Here is a 24,212-nt window from a genome sequence, read left to right on the forward strand (position 1 = left end):
TACACAAAGATATATACCTATAGATATTTATAATTGTTATTAATTGTATTAAAAATAGAAGTAATAAAAATGTCCACAATTAAGATTTTGGCTTATCTGTATGTGGGGCATTATTCAAAATTAGGTAGTAAAATAATTTTTACAAAATGGTATATTTGGCAACATACCAATTACATTAAAAATGAACAAACTGAAAAAAGTCCAAGAGAGCAAATCCCAAAATGATAACAATGGTTCTCTCAGGAAGCTTCTTCTGTGTGCTTTTCTGTTGTCTTTCTTTGTTCTTTTAAATAATGTACATGCTCCTTTTGTAATAAAAAAAAAATATCAAGAATGTGTTGTTTTTAAAGCAAGTCTGCCAGGGAGGTCCTCCTGCCGTCCTGAGGGCTGGCTGTGGGTGGCAGTCCTTCAACACACTTCTGCCTCAGTGTAGACCAAGCATGTCAAACTCAAAAGCTAACTCGGGCCAAATAAGTTTAAGTTTATGTGGGCTGCAAAAAAACAAAAGCTTCGATTTTCATAGAACATAGGTTTATTTCGATAGAAACATGCTGAATACAAAGGACTGAAATAAATGAGTAATCGTTAATTTAAAATCATAGAGCATTTTAGTAAAAATTAATATCTTTTCTTAAACATTAACTTACCAGCCACTGAATAACTGCACAAATTAATAAGCGTAACACAAATAAACCTATTTTTCTTGTTCTCCGAAAGCGAAATATTTTCTGTTTCACACACCAAACCAGTCCAACCAAGACTAATAATGTGGCCATCGGCTGCTAAAATATTCACTGATAGTATTAGTGGAGAGAAATGGTGCGCCTGTGTGTAAGGGAAATGAATACAACATGATCATAGTAATAAGTTATTAGCGAATGTTGTAGTTTATTATTAATAATTACGTATAATAGGATATTTAAAAAATTAAGTTACAAAATTTTTATTGAAACGTTTCTTACATACTGTTATATTGGCTGGGCTGCAAAAATATTCATGGTGGGCCACATGCGGCCCTCGGGCTGTGAATTTGACGTGCTTATTTAGATCTTTATTTCTATAAACACTGGCTGAATCCCTGCTTACTGCTCAGTGCTGAGCAAGCCCTGTGAGAGTTATAAAGATGACTAAGACAATACTTACTCTCCTGGCCCTTAGGGGCTGGTTGAGGGTTAAGGGCTAAGGTGAATACCCTGCCACTTGTTATAGAAATACCTTTGGCATTGGGTATATTCAGCCTTTTGCTGTATGTGAAGATGGTACAGGGGCATCTTGAGAGTATCTGAGATCTGCTTTCCTTCCCTAAAGCCCCGATCCCCCTCTATCTTTGGAAATTTAGTTGGTTAACATGTGACTGATAAATCTCAGTAGCATGAACCCTCTGTACAGCGAGAAGCCCAGAAATCACTCTGTATGTCTCACATTGATAGATACCTGTGACATACTGACCTGCCTCAGAAATCCCTAAGAGGATGGGATGGCGGTGGGGACCTGAAAGAGGCTTCTTGGTCCCACCTTTCATTTTTTTCTGATGTGGATACTGAGGTCCCAAGAGAGAAAGGCACTTGATGTAGGTGATGGATCCAGGGCACCTATTTTTGTGCTGTACCCACAGTGGATGGTCTTCCCCATTCACAGCCCTGAGTGTTTGAGAGGTGAGCTGTGGCATTGTCAAGTCATGACAAGGAAACCAACTTGGGGTAAAAATTTCACAAACATGCTGAGAAACAGAGAGTATCCACCTTAGGACGGGAGCGTTGAGTATATCAATGAAGAAGTTGCTACAAGAATCCCTTGGACATTAAGATCCAGGTGTGCAGAAGAGAATCAGCCAGAAGAAATAATAGTTTATGATTTGTACACATACCCACATTCACAAACACAGACACACATAGCCTGTCCCGTCTATTTGATATGAATTTTTGGAAAGTGGAAAGACCTTCCTTTTTGTCTCTAAATAGTTCTCCACTTGCCCAGCGTGTGACTAAACTTGCCACCATTAAAGTCCCTCTTGGTCAAGGATGCTGTTAAAATGTGAACGTGTTACTTTGAAGGGGGTCAGGTTACCCGTGGGAGTCCATGGTCACTCTGTGTGACTATGGGGAGGATCCCAGGGGGATGTGGGCCAAAGGGAGGTGCAGAGCTCACAGGAGACAGGCTGGTACAGGAGAGCTCGGCACTGGAGGGCAGGTACTTCCCCGTTTTAGGAGGGATGACCCTGGACCCCCCAGTGATAGCAGAGCCTCAGCCATCCTGGGTTTTTCTCTCTCCTCTCAGCAGCCCCTTTCGTGCTCTGCACCGTGAGTTCATGTTTCAGCCATCAACTGCAGCCCAGCCTCCTGGGCTCTGCCCAGGCTGTGAAGGCCAGCTGGCTTCACAACGGGGGTGATGAGAAGGCTGTCTGACCCAACGGAGTATTACTGTCTACTTGACTCATTGCTCTGCCCCTCCCTCCACCACACAGAGAGGTGGGGAAAGGGCAAGCTCAGCTTCCTGAGATGTTTCCTTGAGAAAGTGGCTACTTGACTGGGAGGAAGTGAGGTGGAGAGGTGGTGACTTGGGGCCTCCACAGAATAGAACATTTGTGCATTATCCCTCTGCTTCTCCAGCAATAGCAGGCAGTTTCCTGTCTGAATCCAGCTTTTCTTCCAGGCCAGGTGCAAATCCCATAAGGCTTCCCCTGACCCCCTACCCCCTCAGTAGTACTTGTCCTTCCCTCCCCTGAACTGCTGCGGCGCTTACTGTTTGCTCACTCACTTGACCCCGAGGCAGATATTTCTTCACACCCAGAACATATTTCTTTTTCCTTTAGTGTTTGTCCGATCTCCCCAGTTGACTGTAAGCCCTCCACGTTGTGAGGTGCGTCCTGTGTATAGCACTTAGGACACTGACTGATAAATGAGGGTGGGGGATACATTAGGGAGTGAATGGATTGATGAATGGACAGTTAGGTGAATGGGGGGGAGGGTAGATGGTACCCTCTAAGCCCAACACCTTTACAGAAACCTATATCATGTCAGCACCTGGGACCTAGACTCTAGACCACGGGAAAGAGCAGAGAACTCGGAGCTGCGTCTTTAGTGAAAACTTTTCTCTATGGAGCCTAGTTTCTTTCAGGGATTGGACTTGTGAGCTCATGCTCGTTTGACAACAGCGTCAAAATGTGCTTATGCTTAAAAATAGATTCCAAAAAGTAATCATACCTCAGCCCGACTTGGCTGTGTTCAGCGGTTTCTTCCGTTTTGTGCCGTAGGAGATTTTTCTGGCTTAAAAAAAAAAAAAAAAAGGTCAGAGGAAGGAAGTTAGTCTGCAGGACTAGGGAATTAACTGAGCTAACCTGTGAAAGCAGCTGCTATGGGCCTGCGCAGGCAGACACCTGTGGCTTTGTGGACAGGGGCCATTTCTAGGTCAGGGTTCAGCTCCCTGGAGACATCTGGTTCCTGATGCTTATCCTAACTGAATTCTTTTCTGTTTACCCTGAGCTTGGCTCGGCCAGAGTGACTTCTTCAAAGACTAGATAATAATTTTGAGAAGCATTTCTTCATTTTTTTTTCTCCTCTTTTCTTCATGTACAACTTGAACCTGTCTTGGTATCATCAAAGAGTATCCTTTCATGCTATAGAGCGTACTTCTCAAACTGTGTTCCCTGGAGCTCATGGGGTCCCGTGAAGTCCCTTTTCACATCATCGGGGTGGGCTCTGCATGCCTCTCCCAAAAAGAAGCACCGCTTTTCATCTGGTTTACATGTTGGGCCTCTGTGCAAGATTGATTGGAGAGAGGGTTCCACACTTCAAATAAATTTAAAAAGCATTGTCAGGAGACTGGAGAGGCCTTGACAACACGATCAAAGGAGAAACGGTTCATTAGACAGTGGGTTCTAGTCACTAGCTGGGAGAGAAGGCCATGTGAACGGTTCTGGGTGCTCTTGTGTTTGCAGGCCCTGTGTTGATGTTTCTGTCTGCTCCAGGGGCCTCTACCCACAGGCTGCTGGCCTGGCTGCTGCCCCTGAGGGCCTCTCGCTCTTTGCTTGTCTACCTAGTTCCTGATGTGCTGCCCACCTGGCTTCTCATAAATGTTTGCTCCTTGCCCTCGTCTTTCTGGCCTGAGGTCCTGACCCACATCCTGCTCTGATTTTTGGTAACTTTACATTCTTCGCCCTATTTTGGAAGTGAGGTGATATCTAGTTCCTTGTTTGCTCTGTCTGACCTTGGATAATTGTGTCCCAAAGTGTTTTCTGCTTTCCTGGATCCTGGCACCACCTGGGGACCCTGCTTTCCAGCTGCCACAGTCTACCCCAGCACTGTTTATTTTTTTCTTTTTAATATATTTTATTGAATTTTTACAGAGAGGAAGACAGAGGGATAGAGAGTTGGAAACATCGATGAGAGAGAGTCACTGATCAGCTGCCTCTTGCACACCCCCTACTGGGGATGTGCCCGCAACCAAGGTACATGCCCTTGACCGGAATCGAACCTCGGACCTTTCAGTCCGCAGGCCAATGCTCTATCCACTGAGCTAAACCAGTTTCAGCCAGCATTGTCTATTTTTAAGCTGGGATCTGAGGATGGGCTACATTGAGGCTGAGTGAGGTTCAGGAAAACACTGGGATTGGAAAATGGAGACCAGGATTCAGATATGGCACTCCAGTGTATGGAGAGGAAGAATAATTCACATCCATGGAGAAATGATCGTTTGCATAATGCTTTCACACACCTGTCTCATGTCATTCTCATTACAACCTGTGAGAATGGGATATTCTTATGTCTGTGTTGACTCACACTAGGGAACTGAGGCTCAGAGTTATGTGATTTGCTAAAAGTAGTAGAGCTGGAAATAGAACTTGGATCTTTTGACTCTAAATCCTGGACTTGGATACAGGAGATCAGAAACAGCTTCTTTACTAAGGCAGTGGGGGGAAGGATCTTGTTCATGGAACTGGAAGTGGCCTCGCTAGAGGTGGATTTGTTAGAAAGGGGAGGGTGGAGAGGGGAGGTGCAGCCACAGAGGGCCCCACAGTCAAACCTGGCCGGGCAGAGAGGCGAGGAGGGGGCTCGGTGACCCCATCCCCCAGCAGGCGGTTACTGTGGGATCAGGGTGTGGGTCCTCTGGGATCAGGCTGATCTGGTTCCTGCTGACTATAGATTCAGACTCCTCCTGTCTATGACTTTGAAACATGTTAGCTACAGGTCTCAACCCCCCACTGTTGAGCTGCACCTGGGTTGACCTGGCTGTGGCCTTGAAGACTGGCAGGGTAATTCCAGAGGAATCTGCTATTGTTCTCCAGGGTGGGAAGGGGAACTGCTGTGGCCGCTGGGGGAAACAACAGGAGGAACCTGGTCTCCACATCCTTCTGCCTTGGAAGACTTCCCGTTTGATGATCCATCTCCCCTCAAGTGGCATCTCGTCCCTGGGTTTGCATTCTGTGCAGCTTTGCCTCATCTCCACCTTGATAAACAGTGACTTTCGAGCAAGTTACTAAAGTCATGGACGTTTAAGAGTTGACCAAGAAAGGGAATGATTTAGGCCCACCCTATTCATAGACCTTGCAAAACACCTGTAGCAGCCAGCTGTTGGGGGGGCTGCCAGAACACATCTGATTGGCTGTGGTTTCCCAGGGAAGGTGGGGGCCAGTGGTCTGCTCGCTGCAGGCCATGGGGAAACCTCTGGGACTGGATAAAGAGTAAAATGATAGACACACACTTCTTTTACTTAGGTGGGTACAGGATAGTTAACAGCCAACAATTAACATGATAACAATAACAACGAAGGAATTTATGATCTCTGTCCTGGCACCTAGGGCATTTGGTTGTGCCCTGAGAGGTCCAGAAAAAAGGGAAGTTTCAAGTTACCCTGACATTTCAATGAATGTTATCATAGATCCAAAAAGACAGTTAAGGTAAAGAATGACCTTGTCAGGGAAGATACTGGCCTACGAGGTGACTACCCACCATAACTGCTTTTAGTTAAAGTTTAATTTCAGACCATCCATTGTGGTTTCTTTAGGTCTTGGAGTTCTCAAGACTACTTTGCAGGCCTTCCCTGAGCTTGTCAGGTTAGCATGTAGCCCCTGAAAGCTTACAGAAAGAAAAGCTGTGCGTAAGTGTTGTAATGTCCACCTTGCTATACAAAATCCAAATGAGGTGAGATTTGGGTCACGTCTGGGTTATTTCCCTTTGGTAGTGAAGAACTGGGCTGCAATTGAACCAGGCTCTTCCACAAAGCTTAGGAGCTGCTGTTGTAGACACGAACATCATTTTTGGTGCCGAGGAGCTGCTGTACGTTTACTCCTTATCATCTGGTTTCAGGGCAGACGACAGGAGGCCCTCATGGGGTGCCACCCTGGGCCCTGCTGAGTTCTGGAATGAGGCCCATCTGTCTCATTCTCTACGCAGCCTGCTCTGTCCTCCCAGGGTGTGGAGTGAGTGAGGAGCGGAGCCCTCCGCCTGGGAAGAGGGGTGTGCTTGAGACGTAATTGCAGGAGAGCGCACTGGCAGCAGCCGGGAAGGTAGCATCTGTGACTTGCGGATTCACTGCCCTCCTACGTGGCTTTTGCAAGCCAGCCTCAGTGTAGAGATCCTCCCACCCACACCTCCTGCCTTTGTGCAGCGCTGGATGGTGAAGTCCTTTCTGGAGCATTATCTCGTGACTTCCCTCCAACCCTCAGAGGTTTGCAAGCTAGGTTTTCTCATCCGCCTCTGACAAGGGGATAAACTGAGGCCCCAGAGTTGAAGAGGCTGCCAGGGTCGTAGCCAGGTAGTGGTAGGCCTTTGACGAGGACAGCTGCTCAGAAATAGGAATTTGGTGAGTGAAGGGAAGCTTTCATTTCTCTTCAGAGTTGTCTCCAGCTCTTTGGTGCTTTTTAAGAGGAAGCTTTCTAAGAGGTGAGGCCTCAGGTGGCAGGTGGAGAAACATGACCTGATAAGGTAGATCCTGTCCAAGTCCACGAAGCTTTGATGGCAGGTCAGGACCAGGATTTGGGCCTCCTGCCTGCCCTTTGATGCATTAGACTGTGGGCTAGGTATTGACTGTCTCTATGGGGGCATGGGGATATGCATGTTTTGCATATGTGTGTCAAAGTTTCAGCATTCCCTTAACTTTTGAATCAGTGTTGGCAATAATATCCATTAACGATTGAATGGCTCCCATCTGTTCCCTCTCTGGATGATGCCCTGGGTGACTGTCCTAACCTCAGAGGAGCCCTCATCTCACCTTTGTCCCTGAGACTAGCTGGATGACATCTGTCCTCACTCTCACCTTTGCCCCCATAGCCTAGCTCCATGGTCAGAAAACTGCAGCTCATGACTCTTTGTGACGCTTTGGCTCCTCGAGTGTGGCTCTTCCACAAAATACCATGGCCTGGGCGAGTCTATTTTGAAGAAATGGTGTTAGAAGAAGTTTAAGTTTAAAAAATTTGGCTCTCAAAAGAAATTTCAATCGTTGTACTGTTGATCTTTGGCTCTGTTGACTGAGTTTGCCTACCACTGGCCTAGCTGGATGACCTCTGCACCGGGGTGGGGGAGGGTGGGGAGCTTGAACTTCTGGCTTTGGAGCCTTTCCGATGGGCAGGCAGGGGCCCATCACTGTCACTGATTTCACCTGCCCGTGAGCCTGCAGGTGCTGATGGACAGGATAGAGCACCCTCAGGTCTGGCCCTCGTGTCTGCCCTGGGTACAGTGACCAGGGCATGCCTGCATGCAGACTTCCACACCTGTTATTCCCATAGCCCAGGGCAATTCTCTGTCTGGATTTGCAAATAAGTATTGGGGCAGTTAGATTGTGGACCCCTAAAGCAAAAAACGGTGTTGGTGGGAAAGACAACAGTCCCCTCCAGCTTCTCTTTCTCTCTTCCTCCCTTGTCAGATCAGAGAACTCAGGGAGAGGGTAAGGAGAAGGACAAGGAATAGTATGAGTAACAGCTGCACAGTGTCTTCTGGAAAGTGGAGATAATCAGGGAGCTGTTGTGAGTCAGTGCTTCTCGGCCCCGGCTGCACATCAGTCACCAGCAGCTTTGAAGCACAGTAAATCCTCACTTTACGTCATCGACAGGTTCTGCAACGCTAAGCTAAACAACATATAAAGAAGCCAATTTTGCCAGAGGCCGATTGATATGAACAAGAGTTACATTTCAGTAGCATCTCATCGCTTGTTATAATGAAATGACATTACTCAAGGACGGGCTGCATCCGGGTTCCCAGGCTGCAGCCCAGGCCCAGGAGATCAGAATCTCTGGAGACGGAACTCAGGCACCAGTAGTTGTAACTTCCTCACAAGACTCCAACGTGCAGCCAGCATTGAGAACCACTGCTCTAAGGATGAAAAGAATTGGCTAAATGCTTAGAACAGAGATATTCCCACAGCTGGCTGTGCATTGGAATCATCAGGGAAGCTTTTAAAATTACACTGATCCCCTGACCACACATTGCAGACCACGCAAATCAGTGACTTTTTTAAATTTAATTTATTGATTTTGGTATAACGTAATTGTCCTCATCCCCCCATTCCCATCCCAAACCCCTCCCCACTCATGCTCCCACCCCCCTGTTGTCCATGACCACTGGTTAGGCTTATATGCATGCACACAAGTCCTTTGGTTGATCTCTCCCTCTTACCCCCACCCTCCCCTACCTTCCTTCTGAGGTTTGAGAGTCTGATCGCTGCTTCTCTTTCTCTGGGTCTGTTTTTGTTCATCAATTTATGTTGTCCATTATTTCCTCTAGATGTGTGAGGCCAAGAAACACCCTTGTAAGAACCGAAACTGAGACAAGCCATAATGGTTATGCTGAGAGGCAAATGAATCAGTCTGTAGTGAGTTCCTTTCTGGGCCAACAGTTCTTTTGAGTCCCAATTTCAATGTCAAACAGTTCCTTATGTGTACATGTCAGCCATGATAGTTCAGATCTGGTTGGTGGACAAACGGTGGTGATGCAGGTCCGACCCTCAATCAGTGACTTCTGTGTCTAATGCCTCTTGCTCAGCCTTCACCCGAGCCACAAACTCGTAGTTATAACAGCCACCACCGATCAGTGCTGACTATGGGCCAGCATTACAGACATTTGCAGCCTTCACAGTTCCCAGTGTACAGATGAGGAAGCTGATGCTCAGAGCAGGTAGCCTCTTGCCACAGGTGACAGTGTAAGTTCCTGAACCAGACATGTCTGACCTTGAAGTCTGCTCTCACTGCCCAAAGCCTCACGGCCTGGGGGCTGGCCCTAGCGGGGCACATTCCCCACTCTTTCCAGGAATAACTCCAGAAGAGAGGAAAACCAGCAAGAGTCCCTGGATCTCCTGAGGCTCCCCAGGGTAGGTTGAGTGGAGGACCCCTCTCCCCCCCGAGAAGAGGGGGAAATGAGCGCTGTTGCCTCGCCTTTGACTCCGCGATAGTCACCCCCTCTCAAGATACCTCCTTTTGGCGGGAAGAAGATGCCTGCACGTTAGGCCTGACCCCCAGGCACCTCCTACTGCCACAGCTGCTCGCACAAAGAGAAGACTCAACCAGGAAAAGCAAACACTCGTTTGCTTTTTGAGAGTTGGAGGAATTTTTCAGGCATGCAATATAGAAAAATGCCTTTGTTTCCCTCGTATGAATAGGGGAAGCTCTGTCAAGGTCACCTGAAATAGTGATTTCCGCTTTGTAAAAACCTGGTGCCTCCACCTCTGTGCTCTGTAAGTTTATACAAATTGCTTAAAATCCTCACTCGTTGGTTTCTCACCAGTCGGCTGGGAAGAGGGAGCTCTGTCTGCCCTCAGGACTGCTGATGCCAGGCCCCTTGAGGTATCAGAGAGAGAGGAGAGAGTGTGGCGTCCGTGCGGAGACTCACAGCTGCCTGGATTGAAAGCTTCGTCAAGTGTTTGCTGGCACCCACTGAAGGACCCAGTGTCCCCAAGGCCCAGAGTGGTTCCAAGCCACCAGCTGTGTTAGAGATCTTGCTTAATGTGTTCACTCCGGCTTGGGGAGGACTGGCTTCGCTCCACCTGCGTCAGACGGGCGTTTCGACAGCTGAGAGCATATTGAGGCATAAATAGCCGAAACTTTAACATTAGCGGACAATGCAGTACAATTTGGCTCCACCAAGTCTTCCCTGCCCACCCCAGCCCCCCTGGGCCCTCTCCCTCCGCAGAGCTCCCTTTGATCCCTGCCCTTTACTGCCTGGCACAGAGCCTGGCACAGAGCAGATGCGCAGCCAGCGTTGAGTGAATGAGGATGTGTGTCTGGTGACATCTCTGCAGCGTGTTGGCATAGGTATTCCTTGCTGGCTCTACCTGACTCTTTTGTGTGTGTGTGTCACTTAGGTTTGTTTTGAAGGTTGCCTCACAGAGTATTATTCTAGTAATGGGCTGGTTCAGATGTGTGCTGTTTTCTGAGGTTGAGGCAGATCTCCAGAGCATTTCATTGTGTAGCTCTTACCCCAGAGCCACTAAGAGAGTATACATCCTAAGTGTGGAGTCTGGTGGCCCCTTATTAAGCTTAACCTAAGACTCTCTGTCTCAAGCAGTGGGTGTTGTGGCTGGCAAGAAAACATGGGGCATGGTGGAAGGGGAGTGGGAGGCCCCTGAGAAGGGTGGCCACCGGGCAGTCTCCAGGGACTTAGAGCTGCCCTCACTGGACGCCTGGACTGAGATGGCGAAGCAGAGGCTGCTGGCCTTCCCTGGGGGTGGACACACCCAGGGAAGCTGGCTCAGCGCCGCCTGCCGCTCTGGCATGGACACCACATTATGGCTGCTGGTCTACAGAGTGAAGGCTTCCAGGCCCAGCCCTGACTCCTGTATCTTAGAGGCTTTGTGGACAGCAGGCTAGGTGCCCATTGCTGGGGCCTGGCCTTGCCATTAACCCTGTGATGACCTCAGGAGAGTGACTTGACGTCTGTGCCTCAGTTTCCAAACATTCTACAGTTCTGTGGTCTCCTCAGCCCTCTCACCGTGATGAACTCCCACCGTTAGTTATTCACAGTGTTAGGTTGCCTCCATCCCCACCAGGCTCACCACTAACCCAGCCTGCAGAGCCTCTGGCCCAGTCTTTACATTAAGTGCATCATCCTCATATTTGCTGGGTCCCCCTATTGTCCAGCTGGTTGGCTCATGTCAGGTAGTCAAGATTTTACTTGTGGGGAGGAGGTTGGAGCAAAGGGGCAAAAATGCAAATACAGGGGTAGGTGCTTGTCACTCACCTCACAATTCCCAATGGATGAATCTGTGCTTGCATCCAGATACGGGGGACTCAGCTGGATGATTCTTAACATTAGTATTTTGACCATGCCGGTCTTTTTAAAAATTCTCCCCAAGGATATGTTTTCACTGATTTTAGGGAGCAAGAAAGGAAGAGAGAGAGAGAAATATCAATGTGAAAGAGAAACGTTGATCAGTTGCCTTCCCTACATGCCCTGGCCAGGGATTGAACCACAACCTAGGTGGTGGGAATTGAACCTGCAATCTTTTTGGTACATGGGATGATGCTCCAACCAACTGAGCCACCTGGCCAGAATATGCTAGTCTTTTTGTTTTTCCTTTCTAACCTTTCCATTACATAATATAGGCCTCTGGGCATTGTGATTTCATCTGGTAAATAGTAGACTTGGGTTCCAGCTCAGGCTTTGGAATGACAAGGCTGTGTAATGTTTTTTTTGGCTAATTCTCACTCAAGAATATTTTCTCCATTGACTTTAGAGAGAGTGGAAAGGAGGGAAGGAAGGGTAGAGAGAGAGACAGAAAGGGAAACATCGATGTGAGAGAGATAACATCAATTGGTTACCTCCTGCACATGTCCCGACAGGGGCTGGGAATCAAACCTGAAACCCAGGAAAAGGCCCTTGACTGGGAATCAAACCTGTGATCTTTTGGTGGATGGCTCAAGGCTCTATCATAAAGCCACACCGGCCAGGGCAAGGCTGTGTCATTTTGATCAAATCAGGACCTCAGTGTTCACTTCCATACGCTGGAAACAACAATGCGAACATTCGTTCAGGGCCCTTATGAGCAGAAGGGAAGCCCAGTACCTGTCCCCTCTCAGCCACTGGCTGATGGCCCGGCGGGGATGCTGGCTGGTGGAGGATTTGTGCTGAGCTGGCAGAGTGACTCTGAATTAGTGTCCCAGAAGGCCCCAGCGACACCCTAACTGTGTGAGTCTGTGTCCCCACAGCGGCCAGTTTGCCATTGTGAAGAAGTGCCGGGAGAAGAGCACCGGGCTGGAGTATGCAGCCAAGTTCATCAAGAAGCGGCAGAGCCGGGCCAGCCGGCGGGGCGTGTGCCGGGAGGACATTGAGCGGGAGGTGAGCATCCTGCGGCAGGTGCTGCATCCCAACATCATCACGCTGCACGACGTCTTTGAGAACCGCACCGACGTGGTGCTCATCCTGGAGCTGTGAGTGGGCTGCCGGGACCCATGGTGGGCAGCAGGGGCAGGCCAGGCGGCAGGACCTCCAGCCGCAGGCCCCAGAGGAGGCGAAGTTAGGGGTGGGTGGTTGCCCTCAATGATCCCTCCCTCCCCCCAGCCTCCTTCCAAACCTGGGGAAAAGCAGGGGCCAAGCAGCAGGAGAGAGGTGACAGTCAGATCTGGCTTTCACGTGCCCTGGGGATCAAAGGGAAGGGCTGGCTGGCTCTGGGTCATTTCCTGGCTGGCAAGCAGGTGGGAGGATGGAGTGGGGAGCAGAGGGGGCAGCAGGGGAGATGGTCAGGCAGGGGTCTGTTCTGTGACCAAGGGAAACAAACATCGTTTGGGCTCTGCGAAGCCCTTCTCCAGCCCTTTCCTGGAAAAATCTGCTGCATTTGTGCTGTGATGCCTATACTGTTATAATAACTATTATTTAGAGAGCATTTGCCACATGTTTCATGCTTGTCATCTGTTTAGTCCTCACGGGGACTGTGATGAAGGAAGTATCCCACTAACACAGAGGTTGCTTTACAGTCATTGTGCCAGACACGTCTCTTACCTCATCTATTCCTCATACTAACCCTATCACACAGACTCTCCTTATTCCCATTTTACCAACAAAAACACTTGGGCCAGGTCACTTACCGGATCTGTTAGCCAGGAAGTGGTGGGGTTACCGGACCAAACCAGGCCCAAACTTTCAGTAGTAGCCAGCCAAAAGACAATGCAGACGATTTTATAAAAAGGAACTTAATCGTAGGCTTGTGCACAAGGAACATGCTAGGGATCACTCCTAGAACAGTGTTCCTCAAGCAAAGCATCTGATCCAACTTTGTTGGGGGAAATCGTGCATAAACATCAAGGTGAGCTTTGTCATTGAATGTATAGCTGGGGACATGCGAGGGCACCGACAGTTAGAAAACTGCCTGTACATGTATTGTATATTCAAAATTGGTGGGAAATCGCCTCTGGTTGGAGATTTTAGTATTATCATGAGAATATAATGAGGAAAGTTCAGCAGGAGGTCACTGGAGGGTCTTTCAAGCTGGTCTCAGGTTTCAGCTGGTTCACTCCCTGGTTCTGCAAAACGTCCTGGGCTTGTTCCTGGACAGTCCCTGGCGATGCTCTACTTTGAGGATTGCAGTTGTTATGGAAGGAATTTTAGCTGATTATGTCTTGGTCTTTCTGTGAAACTTAGCAAATTATGAGATAATGCATCATACAAACCATATAAAGTCTAGGGTGATCTAAGTGAGGTTCCAGGTTAATCAAGGCAAAGTTAGAAACTCTAGGTTACATGGATAGGTTAGGTTGCACCAGGACTTGAGTCCACACTGCTTGTGCAGACAGCTGTGAGCGTGAGGTAAAATGGCGTTATGCTGGCCCATGCCGGTGGAATTTGGATAGGTGACACCAAGTTCTCAGGATTGTCCCTCCTGGAGGTGTCTCCATGGAATGAAGATGTGGGGTTCTGGCAGACAAGCGAGTTTGAGTTAGGCTGTGGCACAAGTCACAGTGGCTGTGCCCAGTCAAGCAGCAGGACACTGTGCTGAGAAGGTTCTGAACCTCATAGGTATGTATGCATCTGCCAGTGAGCCGAGGAGTGGTGGCACTTGTCTCAGCAGTCCTTGACTTTGTGACCTTGGGCAAAGTCACCTCATCCACCTGAGCTTTGGATCTCATCTGTAAACCAGGCAGCCATCCTTAACCTGCCTACAGAAGGGGTGGACCTCTGGCATTTGAGACCATTCTAATTTGAGAACTATGCTCTGTCCTTTGCCAGGATATAGATTTATGTGGCAGATGGGCATTTGCATGCTCTTGCATTTGATTCTTAAGTTATTATCTCAATGTTTAAATGCACGTGTTGCCCGTGTTCCCCCTTCTCTAACTCCCAGCATCCTCTCTGTTTCTCCCATGGACCCCTCAGCCAGTTGGACTAGTTGGTGTATGCACCGGCCTGGCCCAGACAAGCCTGATGGGTTCCCACAGTGTGGCCAGCCATGTGGACAGCCCAAGGTGTGGCATGCCCCAAGGCTAAGGGTCACTGGCTTGCACATGGATTCCCAGCAGAGAGTGAGAAGCCCATCTTCACTGGGAAGGCCAGGCCATGCCTTTAAAAAGTCCATTACCAACAAAGCTTGACAGTGACTGAGAAGAAATTACATTCATAATCCCACTACCCAACCATAGCTATTTATGTTTTTTTTTGTGTGTGTGTGTGGTTTCTCTGTTTTTATCTATTTGTACACAGTCATCGTCCTTATAGATTTTCCTGCTTTACTTTCCCTCCCAGTACACATGATTCCATAAGTAGCTTTTTTTCTTTTAACTGACTATATCTTGTTTCATTAAATTACATACCTGTCTTTCCCTCTTGTTGGTTATTTGGTTTTTATTTTCCAGCTTTTTAAAAAATATATATTTTACTGATTTTTTACAGAGAGGAAGAGAGGGATAGAGAGTTAGAAACATCGATGAGAGAGAATCATCGATCAGCTGCCTCTTGCACATCCCCTATTGGGGATGTGCCCGCAACCAAGATACATGCCCTTCACCGAAATCAAACCTGGGACCTTTCAGTCTGCAAGCTGATGCTCTATCCACTGAGCCAAACCGGTTTTGGCTATTTTCCAGCTTTTAATCGTTGTAAGTTTCACTGCCATAAAACAACCTTCTTCCCATAATTTTCCCATTTTGTTTTGAATTCATTCTTTCAGATAAACCCTCAGGACTGGGATGACCAGGCTCCTGATCTCCTCACTTTCATACATTGATGTTGGTTAACCAGTACCACCTGCAGCACCGCAGGGTTCCTATTTGCCAGCAGCCTTGCTAACCCTGCGTCACTTATTTTAAAACAGGGTTCATTAATTATTGACCTGCATAGTTAGAAAATGATACTTTGTAGTCATTTCTTTTGTTGTTGTTAATCCTCACCTGAAGATATTTTCCCACTGATCTTTAATGAAAGGGGGAGGGAGGGAGAGAGGAAGAGAGAGAGAGAGAGAGAGAGAGAGAGAGAGAGAGAGAGAGAGAGAGAGAGAGGGAGAGAGAGAGAGAGGTGAGAGAGACATATCTATTTGTTGCCTACTGCTTGTACCCCAGTTGGGTCCCGGGACTGAACCTGCAACCAAAATATGTGCCCTTGACTGGGATTCGAACACTCCACCCTTCAGTCTGTGAGCCGAATCTCTAACCACTGAGTCACACTTACCAGGGCACTTAGTTATTTTAATTGGCATTTCTGTAATTGCTGGGGAAATTGTCTCTTTCTCCGTTTATAGAATCCCAGGAGTTGGGGTCTGGGATCATCTTGAGATGCCCCTATTTTTCCCAGCAAGACTCATGGTCAACCAACAGTTATGTGCCTTATTGAGAGCTGTCACCATTCATATCATCCGTTGTCACACTGCTGCTCCTGTGACTTGCTTGAGCTGCTGTGCTTGTTTGAGTTCTGTCTGTTTCTAGTTTCTCTGTCTCCTCCTTACTTTCAGGCTGTCTCACTGCTCTCGGGGAGCCTGTCTGTGCCCGGGGTGCTAGGAATTGCTAAGATTGTGCCTAAACCATGCATGCTCAGGGAATGAGAGTGAAGACCTCTCATTCCCTGAGAGGCTGATCAGGAGCCTTTGGCCTCCTGGTCCTCACTGTGCCCTGGTAGGATAGTGGGTTTGCCCAATAATTAAACATGGGTACTAGTGCCCATCTGCTCAGTTGTAATTTGCAAGTTTTGTGGTTGGGTTTACATTGATACCACTGCCCCCTCGCCCTCTCAGCACCTGTTGTCTGGGGTGGGCTTCCTCCTGATTTCTGCTAAGGTGTTCAGCTCTAGGTGGACATGCTCATCCCTGACTTAGGTCCCTTTCAGCTGTTATTACCTCAGGCATGATCCCCTTAGCAGCAGCTACCTCTGGCCAGGGCTGTTGAAGGCCAGGCTGGGGAGGATTTAGTTTTCTGTATGATTGATTTCTGTATGCTGTAAAGAATATTTTCATAATCTCAATAGATTAGCTCATGTCACATGTGCAGCTTGCTCTGGAAAACAGACATCTGCTCTGGGAGGGTTGGGCTGGTCTCCTGTCTCAGGCCCCTGGCCTCTCTGGGGCTTCCTTGACTCTACGTTAGTGGAAAGTGGTACCCTGGCAGTTGCATTCCGGAGAATGGCCTGGGAGAGGGCTCCAAGGTGGAGGCAGTGCTTCTCAGTCCCCAGATGGAGTCCAGCTCCCTCGGCCCCAATGAATTGGTCAGCATTCTTCAAATCACTGCCCGCAGGTCATTCGGACACACGTTCCTGAAAGAGTGCTGAACGTGTTTCTAGCAGGGAGACCAGCCTGCAGGCAGGAAGGAGGCAAAGGACCGATTAGCAGGAAGGGGACTGATGGTGGGGACTCTGGAAGGAGAGCAGAGGAGGCCCAGCTGTTAGGTTTTGTTTTTCATCTTTAAGCTAAACAGGTTTGGGACATGAACGGAGAGAAGCTTGGGAGGAGGTGGGCAAAGGCTCCAGGGAAGAGGGCGTGGGGCTGAGAAATCCCTGGGAGAAACTATATTAGGGGGGAAATGAACAGAATCTTGAGACGAGTTGCCTGAGCATTGATGTGAGTGACCCCAGCATGGGCCCCTAGGACTGGTATGCTCACCACTCTCCCCTTTTCTGAGTCTCTGGGGGAGATTCTAAGGGTCACTGTGGCTGTTCCCTTCTTCATTCGAAGGAGACATGGTCTCACCTGGTCTCTTGCCCACATCACACCTTCAAACAGAATGGCAGATGTCCCCCAGAGTTGTCACATAGCCTTTACATCAGGGACTTTGGGTGGCCAACACCTCTGCATCACCATGATATTCTTTTGCATGTATGCAGCATTCCCTCTAAGGTGGGAATGGCCACATGGGCCCAAGGTCACAGCCTCACAGGACCCAGCAGGGTCTTGGATATTAGAGAGCAAGGGCTGCTGGGTCCTGTATGTTTCAGAGAGGCAGCTATGGTTTTGAAACATTTCCGAGTGTTCTAGACAGGTCTCCTACAAAGGCCAAGGCTTCCCTTCTATGCAATCTAGATTATTCTATGTCATGTTTATATTTAAAAGTTTTTCTTTCCTTTGTCCTTTCATTCACCTACCTTCTATTGAATGTCTTTCCTGTGCAAGATGCTGCGGAAGCAAAGATAATCCAGCTGGGGAGATAGACAGACAATGATAGGCAGTGTGATGAGGGCATGGGTGTTGCTGAGCAGGGATCTCAGAGCACGTGCCCAGGACCTGGGGTGGCTTCAAGATGTCCTTTTCACCTCAGCAATTCCAGCTTTGTAATGTGGTGGACCTGATGCTGAGAGGGTCTGTGTCTAAATGGTGGTTCTGCTACTTACTAGCTGGGTTACCTTGGGCCAGTCACCTGGTCTCTTGGGAACCTCAGTCTTCTCATTTGAAAAACCAGAACATGCCCTAGCTGGTTTGGCTCAGTGGATAGAGCATTAGTCTGTGTACTGAAGGGTCCTGGGTTCGATTCTGGTTAAGGGCACATGCCTGAATTGTGAGCTTGATCCCCAGTAGGGGGTGTGCAGGAGGCAGGCGGTCAATGATTCTCTCTCATCATTGATGTTTCTTTGTCCCTCTCCCTTCCTCTCTGAAATCAATAAAAAATATATATATATATATAAAAAATCAGAACAGAAGTTCCATCTACACCTTAGGGTGAATGTGAAAGAATGCTTGAGGAAGCACATGGCATAAGTGGCAAACTCTAAACAAACTCTAAATGAAGCCCTCCACCACGGTCACCCCTGACAATGATGTAGCATAGCATTTACTCAGAGATCATGGTATGTATTGAGGTTCTCATAGCACTGGTCCAATTTTACAAGATTCTTCCCACCTGCCCCAGGTGGGGATGGGGCAAAGGATGAACTCACTCGTGAGACACGTGGGGAAATAGTGCACTAGCCTCGTCCCACACGCTTCAGCAACGGCAAGGCTGCTCTAGTTCCAGCACCTGCCCCAGGTGGGGGTGGGGCAGAGGATGACCTCACCCGTGAGACACGTGGGGAAATAGTGCACCAGCCACGTCCCACTCACACCCAGGCAGCCACTTCAGGCCACACCCAGCTCACTCTGAGTACAGGGGCACTGCAGCTCTTGCAGACATTACACTTGCATGTGCCATCTTATCGCACCCTCTCTTCACTCTCTCACCTTCCCCTTCTCTCTTCCCTGCCCATGCTCTCTTTCTCTAAATATTTACTCAGCATCTATTATGTGGTAGACACTAGACATACAGATGAGTACCTAACTCATGGCTCCTACCTTTGAGAAGCTCACAGCCCAGCTGGAACATGCGCTTCTGACATTGGGCCATCTACCCAAGGGAGACATTTTTGGCTCCATTTGGCAGATGGGAAAAGACTGAGGTGGAGAGAGGCTTGCTAGGAAGTGGTAGAAGCAGCATTCCAGCAGGCCTGCACCTCACCTCCAAAGCAGGCCAGGGCGCAGGGAGTTAATGCTACGTACATGTTCCATGCTCACCCTCACCTCTGGGCCGTTGCTTGTGCTGTTTCCTGTCACACCTGTCCTCATTCTCTGCTTCCTCCGTCCAGGCCCTGCTCAAGTCTCACTGCATCCCCAGCACCTTCTCCCACCACTTGAGCCTGTGCTAACCACATATAACACAAATAATCACATAATAATGGAAGTCCCCATGGATGGAGCACTGTCATGTGCCAGTCACTGTGACAAGGGCCTGCTCGGTGCACTGGCTAATTTGCTCATCAGAACAAGCCTCGCATGTGGACCTTCTCATTACCTCAATGTCTGGAGACATTGCTGAGAGAGTTAGGGCAACTAGTCCCAGTTACATGCTAGTGTGTGGCCAGACTGTGGCCGGGGCTGGGAAGGAGTTAGTTGTCCATATAAATTGATTTCTTTATGGCTCAAAGAATATTTTCATAATCTCAATAGATTAACTCGTGTCACATGTGAAGCTTTCTTAGAGCCTCTGTTTCTTCAATGATGAAATAGGAAAAAATAGTGCTTCACTCATAGGGTATTGTGATGATTGAGATAATGTGTATACAGAATACATAATGCACAAAGTATTCAATAAATGTGAATTACTATTATGTTGTTATTGTAAAAATACAGGCTCTGCTGCTTGAGGTTATAAATTCGGTAGGATCTGTAGTGAGACCTGGGAATCTGCATTTTAAAATGTATTATCTTGGTGATCCGGTTCTTGGGCCACCTGTCCCAGGTCCCTTCCTGAGACCTTTTCCTGGGGTGAACCTTGGCTGTCCCAGCCCCAGAGAAGCACATGCAGGCTGGATACCGTAGCCTCTGACAGAGGACAAACAAGCCCAGAAGGGGTGCCCGATTTAGCAAATACAAACCTCCTGCTTTGCCTGGCTATCCTAAATTCAGATAAAACTGTAAACTAGTACCTACAGGGGAGATTCTTTTTGCTCTGTGGGTCTCCATTTCTGTCACATCAACTATAAGGTGCAAGAGTGTGGAGTGTGAGGACAAAAGTATTTTATAGTTTTTAGAGATTAATATAATTAATGGGTCTTTATGTTTAAGTTAGGGACCTTTGATGAGGCCATCTGTTATAAAATCAAAGGAAGGGGCTTTAGGAGCCATCTTGCTCAGTCTGCTCATTTTGCAGGTGAGGGAACTGAGGCTTGCCGGGAGGGGAAGTGAGTTGTCCAAGGTCAGTGCAGGGCTAGTGGGAACCTAGGTCTCCAGTTTCCGGCCCAGCATATGTTACTTTTCCCACCCTACAGCATTTGTGTCTGTCCTCTGCCACCTCAGTCATATGTGGGGGTGAGGTGACACCCAGAATAACCAGGGCCCTGGGCCTAGAGCCTTCGCAGAGACCTTTCCGGTGACAGCCTCAGGATGGGTCCTGCCCTTGTGAGCCAAAGGGAAGAACACAACACAGAAGCCCAGTCAGCCCCTGGCTGGACAAAGCCCCAGAGATGGGCGAGGGATTCTGCCACGCAGGGTGCTCAGGGTCAGGTTCAGGACCTGGAGCCACCGGCCTGGCCTCGGGGCGCAGGGCTGACCAGGCGTCCCGCCGGTGTCTTGCAGGGTGTCTGGAGGAGAGCTCTTTGACTTTCTGGCCCAGAAGGAGTCGCTGAGTGAGGAGGAGGCCACCAGCTTCATTAAGCAGATCCTGGATGGAGTGAACTACCTTCATGCCAAGAAAATTGCTCACTTTGATCTCAAGGTCAGTGACGGGGGAGGGAGGTGAGGGAAAGTAATCCGTTTAGGAAGAATGGACCCATGTCTCTCCCGATGTCATTGCCAAGAGGGGCCAGTGCCCTCGTGGCTCTCCTCCCCCATCTTACAGCTGAAAACTCAGCTCCGGGGAAAGGAAGTGTCCACCTCCACAGGTTCACTGAACAGATTAGGGTTTCTTCACCTCGGCGGGCTGCAGGAAGCTTCTTACTCAGACCACAGACACCTTATCTCTTTCAGAAGCAGATGGTGTAATTTTTAAATAAGTAGACCAATGACAGGAAACTTGAAACCAAACACATTTAACAAGATCAAACTTTTCAGTAAGAAAGTGCTAACTCCTGAGGAGGCAGGTCTCGAAGTGTTCAGAGGGGACGGCTGAGGTTGGTTGGTGCTCCAGACCCACCACAGCACAGCCTCCAGCAGCCCTTCACCAGAGGTTGTCTATCTTGGAGCCCAGGACCACTGGCCTCCCTCCCCCACTCCACCCCGTACTGTGGCCATCAAATTGCTTCCAGGGGCCACAGATCATTTGTGGTAACTGTTCTTCAAGGTTGAGAAAGTTCACTGACCACATAGGACTTCAAAAAGCAAGAATGTGGTCAAAGTAGGAGGATCAGTTCCCAAGAAGCTGAGCTCCTTTGCAACAACTGATGAGACCAAAGCATGAAGCTCTTACAGACGCCCTAAGCATGAGATCTCTAACCCATGGTCAGAGGGACCTGTTTCCTGGGGAGGAGACCCCACTCATTTTTCTATCCAGAAACTCCTGTTGTGTTCCAAGCACTGTGCTGGGTGCCTGCATATTGCTACACATCCAGAATCAACTGAGGCCCTGTCTAGGCTTAGTTCCTCTTTTGCAGGGAACTTAGTGCAGGAAGCAAAAAAGAAAGATCAACAATTAATTCTAAGTGCTACGATAGAGGAAGTACATGGGGCTGGGAGCCTAAAGGACGGGCATTTAAGTCAGAATGGGGTATTTGAGAGGGCTTCCTGGAGAAGGTGGTTTGAGGTTTGTTTTTTTGTTTTTTTGTTTTTTTGTTTGTTTGTTTTAAATGAACTTTTCTTAAGAAGAATTAAGAATTTTTTTTATGAAAGTAGTTTTTTAAAATATATTTTATTGATTTTTTTTGGAGAGGAAGGGAGAGGGACAGAAAGTTAGAAACATCAATGAGGGAAACATCGATCAGCTGCCTCCTACACCCCACCCTCACTGAGGATGTGCTGGCAACCAAAATACATGCCCTTGATCAGAATCAAACCCGGGACACCCGAGTCCGAAGGCCGATGCTCTATCCACTGAACCAAACTGGTCAGGGCGTGGCTTGAGTTTTGAAGGACAGGCAGGCATTATCAGAGGGGAGAGGCATTCTTGGGAAAAGAGGCCAGCAGGCTACATGGTCCCAGAATACCACAAAGCACTCAGGGAAGTAAGGCAAAGAGTGAATGTGCTGAATGGCTGGAGGCCAGAGTCCCAGCCAGGAGGTTATACATTTTTCAGGTGAGATGTGACAAGTGTCAAACTAATTTGAGAAGGGGGCAGATGTAAGACCTATTTCAGAGGTTGATCTGAGGATTGATTGGATGCCTAAATAGATGTGGGAGATGAGAGAGAGGGCAGAGTCCAGGATGACACTGACGTGGGGGACTGGTCCAGAGGGTATGACTTATCTACTGCCTCACAGCAACTGCAGAGGATGGACTCTGTTCCCGCACATGTATCTCACCCCCGCACTTATTCTGCATTGTGAGTGACCTGCTGGGAGTCTCCTCCGCATGGTTCCCTCCTCCTAATGCCAGTTGTTATTAGTATCTCGCAGTATATTGAATTCCTCCAATAGAAGAGGTCTTACAGAGCTTCACTTAACGTGTCAAGGGGTAAAAGTTGGGGTCACCAAGGAGGGTGTGGCCTGGGCAGACCTTTGGACCTCAGTGTGGTAAGACATCAAATAGGAAACACTCTACCCAGATTACACCTGTGCCTCCTTCCTGGTCATACTATAGACAGTGAACTTGTTTTCATGTTTGTTTTTTTTTGCTGGATCCACGAGACCAGTCTCAAAATGGCCTCCTTGTCTGTTCTCTAATGGGTCCACACACTCTAAGGATACGAGGCGTGCGTGGGTGCTAGCAGCATACTTGCCCTAACACCCACAGGAGGAGTTGTGGAGGAGGAGGAGGAGGAGGAGGAGTTGTGAGGCCCGCAGGCCCCATGACTAGAGCAGGTTCATGCTGTATAGTTTGCTTCTCTGGCGGCTGTCAGTGGTCAGGGTGGAGGGGGACGGGGAGAGAGCTGGCCGGAAGTTAGCAGGTCAGGGTTTGTGTCTCCCTCTATTGTGTACCAGGATACAACTGAACCTGGGTTTTTCAGCTTCAATGCAAACAATAATACCTGCCTGGCAGAGCTGTTGTGAGGGTTAGAGAGAAGTGGCATGAAGTGCTGAATACCAAAGAGGTGCTCTGTACTAGTAGCTGGTGTTGTTATTTCCCTGAACACACAACTCTTGTCACAGTGTTTTGGGCCCCAATAGACTAGGAAAACAAAGCATGTTGGTGCCATTTAAACTGCCCAGCAGAGAGCTGAGATTGGTTGCTGGGTGGGGCTGCTGTGGAGGATGTCTGGCTCCTGGGCTCAGTCTGGACATTTTCCACAATCTGGAGACAGTCAAGGTTACTCCTGGATGCGTGCAGGGCGAGGATGCTGTTAACATCACGTCCCCCCCCCGCCGCCGCCTCATGTCCTTAGAGCTGTGTGGACTCGGCCTTCTGACTCCCCTCACCAGTGGGTCCCTTGGCCTGGGCCCACCTAGGCACCTTCAGGAAGTGATAAGTGGCTGGAAGCCAGAGAGCTGACCTCATGGTTGGGTAGACACTTCCTGGAGCCAGAATGTGTGTGTGTGTGTGTGTGTGTGTGTGTGTGTGTGTGTGTGTGTCCCCTGGCTGAAGCTTTCCCCCTGCCCGAGGGGATCATGTCGAAGATCCCACTTAGAGGGGACTTCTTGGTTCCATATTGTCTCCCACCATATAAAATTCATTTATATGAATGCATTATTATTCCTGGTCTTCATTCTCAATGAGGGGGTCTCGGTTTTCCCCTCCTGTTTTATCCTTTACATTTTTATTCTGCCTCACCAGGTGAGCCAGGCTAGCCAAACTGCCCTGTTAACATGTGTCCATGTTGTGTCCATGTTCCTACCCATGACCTGTTCTCCACTCTCACTTTCCAGCTTGATGGAGGAGGGTCAGCCTTTGGAATATGAATGGCCTCTACGCCTCTGTCAGCCATTGTGCTGGGCACGGTGAGGCTCTGTCCCTGCTTACGACATGCTCCCAGCTTTGTGGCACAAAGCAGACAAATGGACACAAAAATGTTGATAAGCAGTCTTGGTAAACAGGTCATGGCATGCTGTTGCCCAGAGATCTCTGATGGATCCTTTTCGCCCACGGGATAGATAAATGGCCCCATTCTCAGCATGGCTTTCAGGCCTTTCTTATGCTGCCTTAGCCTTTAGTCTGGCCTCATCCACCTTCCCCCACTCCAAAACATTAGCCCCACCAACAGGACCACAGATACCGTTCTGGCCTCTCTCCTCCTCTGTTCCTGCTGTTCCCCCATCCAGGAA

The 24,212-nt window shown here is 48.7% G+C and overlaps 1 protein-coding gene across 8 annotated transcripts in view; it reads left to right on the forward strand.

Annotated features, from left to right (window-relative positions):
* Window positions 1-24,212, forward strand: part of DAPK2 (death associated protein kinase 2) — a 109,511-nt gene that overhangs the window by 52,754 nt on the left and 32,545 nt on the right. For 5 of the 8 annotated variants that reach the window (XM_084884720.1, XM_084884719.1, XM_084884716.1 and 2 more), the window contains exons 3-4: window positions 12,134-12,355; window positions 20,440-20,578. In XM_084884720.1, coding sequence (XP_084740846.1) covers window positions 12,134-12,355; window positions 20,440-20,578 — 361 coding nt within the window. The remainder of the gene's footprint in view (window positions 1-12,133; window positions 12,356-20,439; window positions 20,579-24,212) is intronic. The other 3 variants (XM_084884723.1, XM_084884722.1, XM_084884718.1) reach the window with 1 other exon arrangement.

This window comes from Pipistrellus hanaki (genome assembly GCF_964339955.1).
Source record: "Pipistrellus hanaki genome assembly, chromosome: 1".
Lineage (NCBI taxonomy): Eukaryota > Metazoa > Chordata > Mammalia > Chiroptera > Vespertilionidae > Pipistrellus > Pipistrellus hanaki.